This window comes from Megascapheus bottae, chromosome 15 (genome assembly GCF_031878675.1).
Source record: "Megascapheus bottae isolate mThoBot1 chromosome 15, mThoBot2.hap1, whole genome shotgun sequence".
Classification (NCBI taxonomy): domain Eukaryota; kingdom Metazoa; phylum Chordata; class Mammalia; order Rodentia; family Geomyidae; genus Megascapheus; species Megascapheus bottae.
The window spans coordinates 55,532,231-55,545,070 of NC_143523.1; the positions used below are offsets into that span (position 1 = coordinate 55,532,231).

At 52.8% G+C, this 12,840-nt stretch overlaps 1 protein-coding gene and 1 non-coding gene across 2 annotated transcripts; both read left to right on the forward strand.

Moving 5' to 3' along the window:
• LOC150054383 (U2 spliceosomal RNA) lies at nt 1–187 on the forward strand. The gene has a single exon (XR_016537988.1). It is a non-coding gene; the product is annotated as a U2 spliceosomal RNA (small nuclear RNA).
• Nucleotides 188–1,401: 1,214 nt separating this feature from the next.
• Gprin2 (G protein regulated inducer of neurite outgrowth 2) lies at nt 1,402–12,598 on the forward strand. The gene is made up of 2 exons (XM_090347005.1): nt 1,402–1,474; nt 11,055–12,598. Exon 2 carries the CDS (start codon nt 11,061–11,063, stop codon nt 12,426–12,428), a length of 1,368 nt encoding a protein of 455 aa, XP_090203131.1. The 5' UTR covers nt 1,402–1,474; nt 11,055–11,060; the 3' UTR covers nt 12,429–12,598.
• The last annotated feature ends 242 nt before the right edge of the window (nt 12,599–12,840 follow it).

A 12,840-nucleotide genomic window follows, 5' to 3' on the forward strand; every position in this document is an offset into this window, starting at 1 on the left:
ATTACTTCTTGGCTTTTTGGCTAGGATGAAGTGTAGTATCTGTTCTTATCCGTTTAATATCTGATACGTCCTCTATCCAAGAACAATACATTAAATTTGGGGGCCTTGGAGATGGAATAGGAGCTTCCTTCTTTCACTCCACACATTGACCTAGTATTGCAGTACCTTTGGGAATTGTGCATCCCTTCGGAGAACAGGAAGGAAAGAAGGAAGGAAGGAGGGAAGGAAGGGAGGGAGGGAAGGAAGAATCCATACCAAAGTAGGCATGATGATATACATTTGTAGTCCTATAAGGAAGGGAGAGGTAGGAGGATTGAGATATGAGGTCTCAAAAAATATGAGATCCTGTAGGGAGCTGGTGGTTTATGCCTGTAATCCTGCTACTGAGAAGGTTAAGATCTGAGGATCTCAGTTTGAAGGGAGAGACTTTATTTGCATATATTTGTGCAAAAAAAAAACCCCAAAACAAAACAAAACTGGAAGTAGAAATGTAGTTCCAGTGGTAGAGACTAGCCTTGAGAATAAAAGGAATAAAAGCGAAAGGAGAGAGTGACAAAGAGACACAGAGAGAACCATCTGGAGGTGATTCAAGGTTTCAAATCAATACACGCCCTTGTCAGTAGAGGGTGCTAGCTGGTTAAAAAATGAGAAGCAAAGATAGGCGCAAATTAGACAAGAAAGCTTCTGGATGAAAATGATAGGTCTATGGATATTGCTGGAAGCATCTCACTCATTCGGGGGACTCCCAGTTCTGCTCAAGTTCATGTACACTCTTAGAACAAATTCACTTCCTTCTCCCACTAAAATAAACTTCAAATGGCTTCCAACTTACCATTTGTGACTTCCTTTTGGGAAGACTTTCAGGTTCTGGGGGGGCGGGGGGGGGGCGAGGGAGACTGTGTATGTTTTGGTATTGGGACTTAAACTCAGGATCTTACGCTGTTGGTTGGCTGCTTCTTCTTCTTCTTCTTCTTCTTCTTCTTCTTCTTCTTCTTCTTCTTCTTCTTCCTCCTCCTCCTCCTCCTCCTCCTCCTCCTCCTCCTCCTCCTCCTCCTCCTCTTCTTCTTCTTTTTGCTCATGGCTAGAACTTTACCACTTGCAGCTGTTTGGTGGTTGGTTGAAGGTAAGAGTTTTTCAGATTTGTCTGCCTGGGCTGCCTTTGAACTCAGATCTTCAGATTTCTATCTCTTGAGTAGCTAGGATTACAGGCATGAACTGTCAGCGCTCTGCTTCCAGGAGGATTTCTTTGTTGTGTATCCTTGGTTATAAATGGGAGGCATGCTTATCTTGAACAATCTCTCTTGTCAGTGATTGGCTCAGGCCTACTCACACGCCCCTCTTCTGAGACCCACCCAAAGCACAGGGGTGGAGAGGAGAGGGGTGAGTAATCTTTAGAATGTAGGTTGAACTGCAAGAAGAAAGTCTTCAGTAAGGCTGGCTTAAACAAGACAGAAACGTCTTTTCTTGACTATAGGTAAGCATCCTTGGAGCCTAGGGTTTTTTTTTTTTTTTGTTGTTGTTGTTGTTATTTTTTCCCATCATGTATTGTTTCACTATGCCTGGACAATAGACAAGGGCAAAGATGGAAGCCTACTTTTCATTAAAGGCATCAGCTCTTTTCATGTCAGCCCTTCTGACCAGTAACTTGACCAAAGATAGATTCTGAAAGATGTGCTGCTAATCTTGCTCTTTTCTTGTCTCTCTCCTTTCTTCCTTCCTCCTCCCCCTGCCCCATTCTCTCTCTCTTTCTCTTTTTTGCCAGTACTGCCGTCTGAACTCAGGGCCTGGGAACTAGCTCCTGAGCCTCTTTGTGCACTAGGCTAGCACTCTACCCCTTGAGCCACAGCATCACTTCTGGCTTTTTCTGAGTAGTTTATTGTAGGTAGGAATCTCACAGACTTTCCTGCCTGGCTGGCTTTGAAACGATCCTCAGATCTCAACCTCCTGAGTAGCTAGGATTATAGGCATGAGCCGCTGCCACCTGGCTTCTTTTCTTCCCTTTCTTTTTCCCTGTCTCCCTTTCTTTCTCCTCCCTCCCTCCCTTTCTTCCTTCCTTCTTCCTTTTTTTCTTTCTTTCCCAGAAAGCTAATTAGAAAACATCTCTTCCTTTAAACATAGGATATGAGAGCAATTCACAATCTCAACACCAGTCTGTCCAATGGACCAGCTGACTGTGTTCTGGCCCTCTGATGTAAAGAATATTCTCTCTTTGGTGGCAGGGGGACGTGGGGGAGCCAATCCTGAAGTTCTATCTTGTGTACAGCTCCCAGCTGGGGAAAGACAGCGGGCACTAGCAGGTCTGCAGGTATTTCATCACAGTACAGAATCTTCTAGCATATACCCAAGTGTGCATCTGTTGTAAGGATAAGAGAATCCATGTCTACAAGGAAAAGTGAATTCCAGGTCCTCCAGGAGCAGGACAAATGCTCTAGATGAGAGCCCCTTCCCCATCAGGACTTTTCCTTAGCAGCAGTCTTTAGTTCTGTGGTCTCTTCATTCCCTGTCTTTTGTGGCCATTTCTGAAGAGGCATCAATGGCTATTCTTCTTTGGGTTGCCTAGCTCTGTAGCTCACTCTGCTGGTACAGGTTAGGTGGCTTGGAGAAAGGTTGCATTGAGTCAGAGATAAAGACTGGTATTGGCCAAGCACACGGTGTCTTTGGCAACATGGATGTCTCATATTCTCAGTTGGCTTGCTCCCATTTGCTTTGTTGTTCTTTTGGAAAAGTAGCAATGTTCAAGACAAAAAAAATCCATTCATTCTTCTCCCTCTTGAGATTGCCTGAGATACTCAGCATGGGTGAAAGGGAATAGCCTTGGTCTGGTATTTGCCACTAACCCTCTGTCATGATCAGGTTGAGGACCCTTGATAAAAAGTGCAGGAGAGGCTGGGAGTTTGGTCTAGTGGTAGAGTGCTCGTGTATCATGCACGAAGACCCAGGTTTGATTCCTTGGTACCACATACATAGAAAAGCCAGAAACAGTGCTGTGGCTCAAGTGGTAGAGCACTGGCCTTGAGGAAAGCCCAAGGATAGTCCTCAGGCCCTGAGTTCAGTCCCCAAGACTGGCAAAAAAAAAAAGTGCATGAGAGAGCCAGGCATTGGTGGCTCATACTTGTAATCCTGGTTACTCAAGAGGCTGAGATCTGAGGATTGTGGTTGCAAGACAGCCAGGAAAGTTTGTGGGATTCTTATTTCCAATTACCCCTATCTGGGGTGCTCCCTGGGAAGCTCCACAGCCTGGGGGACCTTAGGAGGGAAGCCTCCTAGTCAAGCCACAGATGGAAGAAGGGGCTAGTGGGCCAGTCACCAAGGCCAAGGTGATGCTGGAGACCATTCCAGTCCAGTCTAGCCAGGCTCTCTGTGGGAATCTAATAAGGCAGACATCCAGCTGGCTTCCTTGAAGTACACAATAACATTCTCAGGGACCTCTCAGGAAGCTCAGGGACCTGGGAGCCCCAGATTTGAAACTTGAGTCTGGCACTAATTGTTAGTGTAGCCACACATACCTCCTTCTTTCCACTCTCCCTGACTCCTAGTAATGGGGCGTGAACTCAAGTCCTGGATACGGCCCCTCACAGAACCTTTCTTGCTCAAAGTTAGTTCTTTCACGATTAACTTGCAGTAAGGGTCTCACAGACTTTCCTGACTTGGTTGGCTTTGAACCTCAATCCTCAGATGCTAGACTCCTGAGTAACTAGGATTATAGGTGTGGGCCACTGGTCTTGGCTCTTCATTCCTCCTTAGGGATAGGGGATGGAGGTTCAAAGACACTGCAGGCCCTGGTGTTAAGTAGATGGAGTTCCTTGAGGGGAGAAGGGGTCTCATGGGATAGAATGGGGCTCCCAGATCCCCAGTGGGACCACGAGATTGTAGGGTGTGAAGAGCTCTGGCGATGGACCATGGAGGGAGAGAGGAAGGGCATTTTGGATTGTGGGGAGTGCGGGGGCTTGAGTAGCATCGGCACAGTCTGGAGGTCACTGTGACCTCCACCTTTGGAATTCTTGCCGTAGGGCTGGGAAAGGGAGGTCCCAAGTTGAGCTGAGTTGGGAGGTCAAGGGTAGCAAGAGGAACAAGAGGGGCAAGGATAGAAGACAGACAGTGGTGTCTTTTAGGAACACTGATGAGATGATCTTAGGGAGAGTCTAGGACACTTGAGTCTTAGGGGCTGCAGAGGATACTCTTCAGACTAGGCTGGGCACAGAGTTCAAAGGCTCCATCAGGCTTGGAGCCCTGGAGGCTAGAACTGAGAAGATCGGACTGTGGGATCCAGGATCCCGAGAACCTCTAATCCAGATTCAGGGCTAGGAGTGGCGCTAAGGCCACCAGTCCTGGAATCACAGTGCTCGGGCCCTGGAGGAAGGGAGTCTCCAGAGTGTGTCTCTGGGAGGCAGGTGAGGGTGATGAAGGGGCGGGAGCATGGAGGAGGTCACCCCTCAGCGTGTAGGCCCAGGTGTCACCGGACCGAGGTGCAGGAGTCAACGGGGCAGAGCGATGGGAAAGCAAACCCCAAATTTACTTGGGGAACAGGCTGGGGGATTATGGGAAGCAGGTCTGTAAGGCAGGGGAGGCCTGGAACAGGGGGAATCATGAAGATCTGGTAGAAGAAACCAGACAGTGGCAGGGGGTGGGGGCTGGGGAGGCAGCAGAGAGAAGGGGCGTGGCGCGATGGGCTGGGGGCGTGGCCGAGACAAGGGGGCGTGGCCTCACGCCAGCGCGGACGGAGGGGCACAGAGGCCGACCTAGCTAGGAAACACCAGGCAGTGGGGGGAGGGGCGGGAGGCAGTGGAGCACAGGGGGCGTGGTTAGAGGGCGCGGGGGCGGGGCCGGGGGCGGGGCCGGACGCGACGCGGGAGGAGGACGCGGGGGCGGACCCAGGTGAGCCCGGCCACCTCCATCCCCCCGCGTCCCTCCCCGGTGCCCCAGTGCCGGCCATCCCTGCCGGTCCCTCCCAGCATTGGCCTCGCGGCCAGCCTGCTATTGGCGGGCGGTGTCTGGAGCTCTGACCGGGTCCCGCCCAGCTCCATCTTGGGCCGCCGCGCCGGGCACCTGTGGCCGCCGCAGGAGCAGCGCTTCCGCCGGCCTGCGTGGCGCCGGGAGGGCGCGAGGGTGAGAGGTCAGCTCCCTGCGTGTCCGTGGGAGGCTGGGGAGGGGGGCTAGGCGGCGCCTCCCCCTTCCTGCACCCCAGAACCCACTCCTCACTTCTGCCCGTCCCCCCTCATCCGCCCCCCGCTCGATGCCAGTTGTCCCCAGGGCCGCATCCCTCCACCGCGTCGCCTCCCGCAGCCCGATCCTGCCACCTACCTCGCCGTCTCCTCTGCTCGCCCCTGCAATTTCCCTCACTCTGCCCCCCCGGACCCGGCTCCTTCAGCATCCGCCCTTCCCTCTCCCAGCTCTCCTCTCTTCCAGCCGCATCCCCCCTCCGCGACACCCCGCCCCCCACCTCCGGTCCTTCCCCTCCAGCCCCTGCATCCCTGCCCGCCGGCCCTCTGCCCCGTCTCATGTTAGGCTTCTGTGCTGAGAAGGTCTGTAGCCTGGTCTCAGGGGCTTTGTTGAGGTCTGGGGGGCTTTGCTGAACAGGCTGGGCAGTGGAGCCCTGCCCGGGCGAGGCCACGTGGGATGATGTGTTTGGGCCTTCGGCCCACTGCAGGGCGGCCTGTGCTTGGCCTGCAGCTTGAGGCCGGGTGGACATTGTTTCCTGTAGGCTTGGGCCTGTGTCTTGGCCTCTGGCTGTCCACGGTGGGGCAGGTGTCCATGCCCCATCCTGGGGCATGTGCTGGCGCTGCTTCTACGCTAGGGCAGCTGGCCCTGGAGACTTACCCTCCTCTGCCAGAAGAGTAACCTCCCCAGGAAAGTGAATGGTATGGTGTGTGTGTGGGGGAGGGTGGGGGGATGGTAGTAAATCTCTCTGATGGGCAAACAGTGTCCTTGGGACCACTGACCCCACACTCACCCCAGAGCCTTTTACCTAGTACCGCTTGTGGTCAATGTTTCGTTGCTCTTAGGCCTGTGTTATTTTGTCCTTAGGCACCGTCATCTGTTGGGGGTAGTTTGGTTGCATACAGACCTTCCCTTTTAGGAGAACTCTGGTGCATTGTTCAGCTTTGGCCCAGATGGTTGCTTTCGGCCCTCTTTTGGCTCAGGAATGGATTTAAACCACCTGATGGAGGATCCAGCACCCCCATGCCCTCTGTTCTACTCAGTAAGGGATTTGTGGGGTGTGTGTCCCTACCTAGTCCTTGAGAGTTAAGTTCCGTATTTTCACTATGACTGGCTTCCCTGCCCCGCCCCTCTTGCCTTTTGTGGGTTTGCTTTTTCCATTGTGTTTTCCTGAACACACAGGTTACATCCCAATGCCTGGATGGTTAATAAGGGACATACGTGGTTTAGGGTGGGCATCTTGAGAGCCCAAAGGCCTGGGCTCCTCTGATTGAGAATTAGAACCTCTGACCACATAATCTCAGAGTCTCTATTCTCTTTTGTGCCAGTACTGGGGCTTGGATTCACATCTTGGGCACTGTCCCTTACCTTTTCTACTCAAGGCTGACACTCTATCATGTGTACTGGAGTGCTCTGAGCATATGTGTTGTCTTCTTTCTGCCCTATTTCATGCATTTTGGTGGTTCATTGGAGATAGCAGTCTAGTTGGATTTTCCTTGATCCTCAGATCTCAGCCTCATGAGTAGCCAGTATTATAGGCATGAACCATTGTTGGATGGACTAGTCTGGAAGTTTCTGCAGAATTTGGAGCATTTACTCAAATTGGCTTGGGTTGATTGCTTTTTTTTTTTTTTCTTTTTAAATGTGTACTGAGGATTGAACTCAGGATGTTGTACTTAATGAGTAAGTTGAACTACACCCCAGCCCAGCATGGGTGGATTGCTCATGCGAGGATGTTCTCCAGCTGTTGACAGTAGAACCTCAGGCAGCAGATCAGTGCAGCATTGACCACCAAACATCAGCTCCAGCCATTATGACTATAGCATTAAATGAGGCAGGAAAGAAAATTTAAGTATCTAGTACCACTGTTCCTGGATGCCTCCTTGGGCCTGTCTTTTATCGTGTGCTAACACACCTTCCTGGGGGCTCTTTTGAGTGAAAACAGAATCTTTTCCATGGTTTTAAACTACAGGCAGTAGAGGCTTGCCATTTGGGGCCACAGTCTGTGTACTGTCTGTGTTTATGTCTGTGCGCATGTGTACACATGCCCATATTTTCCAAGATAAAATGGGTGCTGGGAAGCAGCATGGCAATGGGGACTCTGGGGCCAGTCTCTCTCAAGTGGTAGGATGGGGGGACGGTATTAAGCATGAGAAGCAAGATGAAGCTGATCTGGGGGGGGATGCCCTAAAAAGGTCTCCTTGCCCCATAGTACAAGAGGAGAAAGAGAAGAGCATTAATTATGTGTAGTCTTCACAACATGCAGGGTGGGAACTACTTTGATTTTACAAAGCAGGGAAAATGAGGCATTTACCTGAGGGCCTCTTTCATGGGGAGCGCCTCTCTTGGCGCAGCATAGTGTTGGCCACAGGGAGTATAGAAAGGCCTTCTAAGCAGGGGCAACCAGGAGCGACTTCCCTCAGCCCTTTCTCCCCCACGACTGGGGAGCCAAGGCTGTACACTGTTGGGGTTCTTTCTGTTTTGGGTTCTTTGACATTTTGAACCATTTCAGGATTCAGTGTAATTACTTTCCATTTGTAGATTAGCAGGGCAAGGAAGTAAACCCTCCATGGTCATTGATCATCCTGGGAGAGATGGCTAACTGGGCACTGACAGTGCCTACGGAAGCCCAAAAAGACCTCTCCCCCACCCCTCTCCCTTTTCCCTAGCTTTTTTTTTTTTTTTTTTTTTTTTTTTTTGCTCAAGGCTGGTGCTCTGCACTTGAGCCACAGCTTCCCTTCTGGCTTTTTGCTGGTTCATTGGATCTCACAGACTTTGCTGCCCAGGCTGGCTTTGAACCTTCATCCCTCAGATCTCCATCTTCTGAGTAGCTAGGATTAGGAGCATGAGCCACCGGCTCTCAGCAAAGAAGACTGTTCTAATGTGTTCTTTCTAGGTCTTAGTGGGACTGGGAGGTGATGGAAGTCGTGGGTGTCTCTGGTGGTGTTTCCTCTGTGGGCCAGGGACTAACTCGGTTCTTTCTGGCTTTATTCCCTAAGAGAATCCTAAATGGTGGGGTTCACTGCAAGACTGTCCTGACAGGACGTTCTTGGGGTTCTTGCAGACACAGCCGGCAGGTTCTCTTCCTGCCAGTGGCTGTTGATGACCACAGAACTTCTGGGCAGCATATGACCACCTGCCTCCCTTCCTCCACATGGCCTGAGAAGCGGTGGGGTGGGCGTGGAGCTAGGTTTTGCCCCCACTCATTCACTTATTCCACCGGCATCCACCAGCCCCATTGGCAGTGCCAGGTACAGCCATTCCTGGGGCTCTGGGCACCGATGCTGGAGGAGAGCATTAACCTTAAGTGCCAGTAAAGTGTTGTGTTCAGAGAGGCAGGGTATGGTGCACACGCAGGGACTGCCTAGCGAGGACCCTGGCCAGCTGGGTGCCTTTGGGCAGGTCACTAAGCTTCTGAGCTCTCACTTTCTTTGTAGTGTGGGACAATGACTTGCCTCATGAACTTGCTGTGGCAGTGAAATGAGAACGTGCTTGCAAAGGAAGTGGCACATGCTGGCACAGGAATGGTGATCAGGGCCATTGCCAACACCATTGACTTTATCATCTGTGCTGTTTATCTGTCCATCTTAGCGTCCTTGACAGCAGCTCTTGGGCTACAATCCTCTCCTGGCTACTCACCCCTTTCCTGATCCTCCCAAGTACTCACAATGGCTTTGGCTATTGGGTGCAGCCGGATGGGACCTTCCCTACCAGGCTGAGCTATGTGCCAAGCTACGTGGTTTAAGATAGCAGCCATTAGCCACTGGTAGCTCCTTAAATTCTAATGAATTAAGATTAAATAAAATTAGAAATCCAGTTCCTTGATCAATGTAGCTGCCTGTCAGTTGTTCAGGAGCCATGAGCGACTGGTGCCTAGGGCCCCAGACAGCAATGGGAGGAGACTTTCCGCCACGGTAGGACATGTGGGCTCCAGACTCTGGTTTCAGAGCCATACTTGCTATTGTCTTTCCTGACACAGAAACTGTTGCCTTTGCAGTAACACAGAAACTGAGTTCTGGAAGGGTTTCTACATTTCTGTTTGGGTGGCTATGCTCACCTGACCTGGGTAGTTTCTTTCCTGACAGTTCTTATCAGCCCAGGGGTGGAAAGGCAGGGCCAGGATTGCCCAAACCAACCTGTGTTGTCTTCTGTACCTATTCCTAGCTCCTCCTGCCCTGCAGGAAACCCTGAGGTTGTCTTTCTCATTCAAGGCTTTGGCCAGGTCTGGAATGGCCCAGGCACTCTGACTCTTTGGACCCTGCTCAATCCCCCTCCCTCACTGTTCCTGACTGCTCTGTCTACCTTGTTCCTGCTACCTGGTCACCTTCTTTCTCTCTCTCCCTTGACTTCCATGACTGGCCCTCCTGAAAGCCTCTTCCCAGCATCCTCTGGTGTGAGCTCAACTGACTTGGCAGGCACCTCACCTCAGACCCCGTCTTGGGCACTCGGCCCGTTCCTCTATGGGCTTGCCCTTGGACTTGCTTCTTCTCTCAGAGTCAGGCACGCAGCAGACAGCTCTCTGTGCCAGCTGCATTGTGTCAGGTCAGTGCAAGGGTGCTGGTCAGATGGCGAGGAACAGGCCCTAAGGCTGGCTTTGCCAACTGGCTGATGGAGAAGCTGACAGCCAGCCAGACTGTTCCATCCAGGCCTGGAGCTGCTCAGTCAGGGATGTAAGCAGCCTGGCTGGAGGGTCAGGAAAGATTCCCAGGAGGGGCACTGAGGTGGAACAAGACCTTTACTGACAACACTTATGTGGCCAGCCAATAGGGAGCTCCAGGGGTACAGGGGGGTCACTGTGTGGCTGGTGGATGTAGGTACACTGGCCACAAGGGAGTTGAAATTTTGTGGAGAATATGTCAAATTCTTGTTGTTTTTGTTTGCAGCCATGGGGCTTGAACTCAGGTCCAGGGCTCTGTCTCTGAGCAATTTTGCTGTACCATTTAGATCCATAGTTCCACTTCTGGTTTCCACAGATTTTCCTGTCCCGGCTTGATTCAGACTGTGATCTTCAGATCACAGCCTCATGAGTAGCCAGGAGCTACAGCTACCAGCATGAACTACTAGTGCCTGGCGATATGTCTGAATTTTGATGTTCAGTACTTTAACTCATTGCTGGACCACCACTTTCAGGGAACAGCCAGATCTAAATGACTCTCACGTTCTCAGCTGCAGAGCCAGCCAGCATGCAGTAAGGGCTCGGGAGATGGCTGCAGAACCAAGGAGCAGTTGCTCAGCAAGTCCCATGCATAAAGGGCTTGAGGGGACTCTGAGAACTCTATTACCCTTTACTGCTGCCCAGACTGAATCTTAGAGACATAGCAGGTCAGAGAGGATGAGTTGGGGACAACAGAAGAACCTGGACAACCCTCAGTCCTATGTTCCCTGCTTATAGTCACCAGTCCAGCTAGAAAGGCTATATTAATCTACAGTGTTTCTCCTGTGCCAATCAGTTCAACGCTGTTGTCCCAATCCCATGTCCCCAGTGTTACAGGCCCGCCCCTAGGTGTAGCCAGCCTGTAAAAGTCAACATCTGGTGGGTTGGAGGCCTGGCTCAAGTGGTAGAACACCAGGCAATGAGTGAAAGCAAGGGTCAGCTAGTGAGATTAAGTTCCAGTCTGGGACTAAAAAAGACAAAACCCCCAAACAAAAGAAGATCTGGCATGGTGGTGTCCTCAGGACTCCATGCCCAAAAGAAATAATCATTAGATGTTCACCGTGGTGGCCCTGTGTGTCGTGTGGGATGGCCTTGATTTGAAGTGTCTTATGTCACTGGCTGGCTTATGGCTCTGACCAGTCAGGCAGGTTGGGCTTGAAATTGCCTTCTTGCTCTAGGAGGGTTTAGGGCAGAGTTCAGCATACAAATCTACTCCACTCACTCGCTTTCTCTTTCCCTGCAGGCAGCCATGAGCTCCAGCCACCCTGAGCCCAGTGCCCGATCACCCCAGAGTCCCCGGGCCCAGCCTTTGTCCCAGAGCTCTTCCAGTCTGCTGTGTGAAGGCCGGGAGCAGAGGCCAGAACTCCGCAAGAGTGCCAGCAGCACTGTGTGGCAGGCCCAGCCAGGCAAGGCCAGCACTCATTCTCAAACCCCAGAGGAAGAGGGATGCCAGACAGAAAGCACGGAGCAGGTTCAGGCCTTCAGCCCACAGCCACAGCCTGCTGCTGTGGGCCGCTGGCGGAGCAGCACCGTGGGTAATGTGTCTGCCATGGGCTCCGGGGATCTGTGTCGCCTGCGTGCTCCCAGTATGGCTGCTGTGCAGAGAAGCCACTCTGACCTGGCCCGTAGCAGCCAGGCCCGAGGTCATGGTGGGGCCCGGAAGGCCAGTCTCAGCTGCTCCGCTCTAGGCTGCTCACCAGTCCGAGGGGCTCATCATCTTCCCAGTAGTGTTTCTGGCCAGGGTGACCAGGCCCATGGAGGCCTGGGAAAGGACGTGGCCCCAGAGGATGCGACTTCTAACTCCGCCTGGATGCTGGAGGAGAGTCAGGTGTGGGAGCCATCCTTGAATCTGGAGGGTACAGCTGCCCACGGCAGTGGCCCCCAAGTCACGCCCAAGGCTTCTGGACAGCCAGCTGCCACCTCCTGCCATGCTCTGTCCCCAGCTGCTCTGCTTGGAAGCATGAGGGAGACTGGGGCTGCTGGCTGTTGCCATGTCCTTCCTGCCACAGGCATCCTGGCCTTTCCCAAGTTGGTGGCTTCTGTGAGCGAGTCTGGACTGCAGGCTCAGCAGGGGTTGAAATTCCACTGTAAGTTGCCTGCGGGGCTCCCCGGGCACTCCCACTGCTGCGCCCACCCTTGGGGGACCGCAGGCTTAGCCACAGATCCGGGCTCCAGGACCAAAGATGTGTGGACCATGACCTCAGCTAGTGACTTGGCTCCAGGGCTGTCCTCAGCCCAGGATGCGGGTGTGCAGGCGGCCCCAGTGGCTACCAGCAAGGCTGTGGCTACCAGCCCATCCCTGGAAGCTCCTGTGTCACTGCACATCTTCCCAGAAGTCACTCTGGGGTCCAGTCTGGAAGAGGCGTCGTCTCCTGTGCGGGATGTGCGGTGGGACTCCGAAGGCATGACATGGGAAGTGTACGGAGCCTCAGTGGACCCTGAGGTGCTCGGCGTGGCCATCCAGAAGCACCTGGAGATGCAGTTTGAACAGCTGCAGCGGGCGCCAGCAAGCGAGGATAGTCTGTCGGCGGAGGGCCGGAGGGGTCCCCTGCGTGCAGTCATGCAGTCCTTGAGGCGCCCCAGCTGCTGTGGCTGCTCTGGAACAGCCCTCGAGTGAGGAGCAAGGCCCTCAGGCTGGTCGGGCCTACAGACTTGGCCCTCGGGCAGGATCGACAACCATGGGGACCTGTGCCCCTTGACCCCCCGCCACAGGTGGGCACCTGAGCACTGACTGCTGACCCACTGCAGGACTCAGCCTGGGGCTTCTGGCTCCACACAGCTGGGCTACTTTGTTGTTGTTTTTCAGGATTTGAGTCCCAAGAAACATAGGTCAGGGTTTCTGCACTGTGAATAAGTAAGATCCTGGGTGTTGTGTAAAATCACTTTATTCAGTTTGCCCTCAGTACTTTCCATGTCTCCCCCTTCCCCCAGGACTCTATTGCCAAAGGCCTCTTCCTGTGTGCCATATACTGTGCTTGTCACCTTATCTGGTTGAGTCTTTTACCTCCTCACCCCATTTTACAGATGGA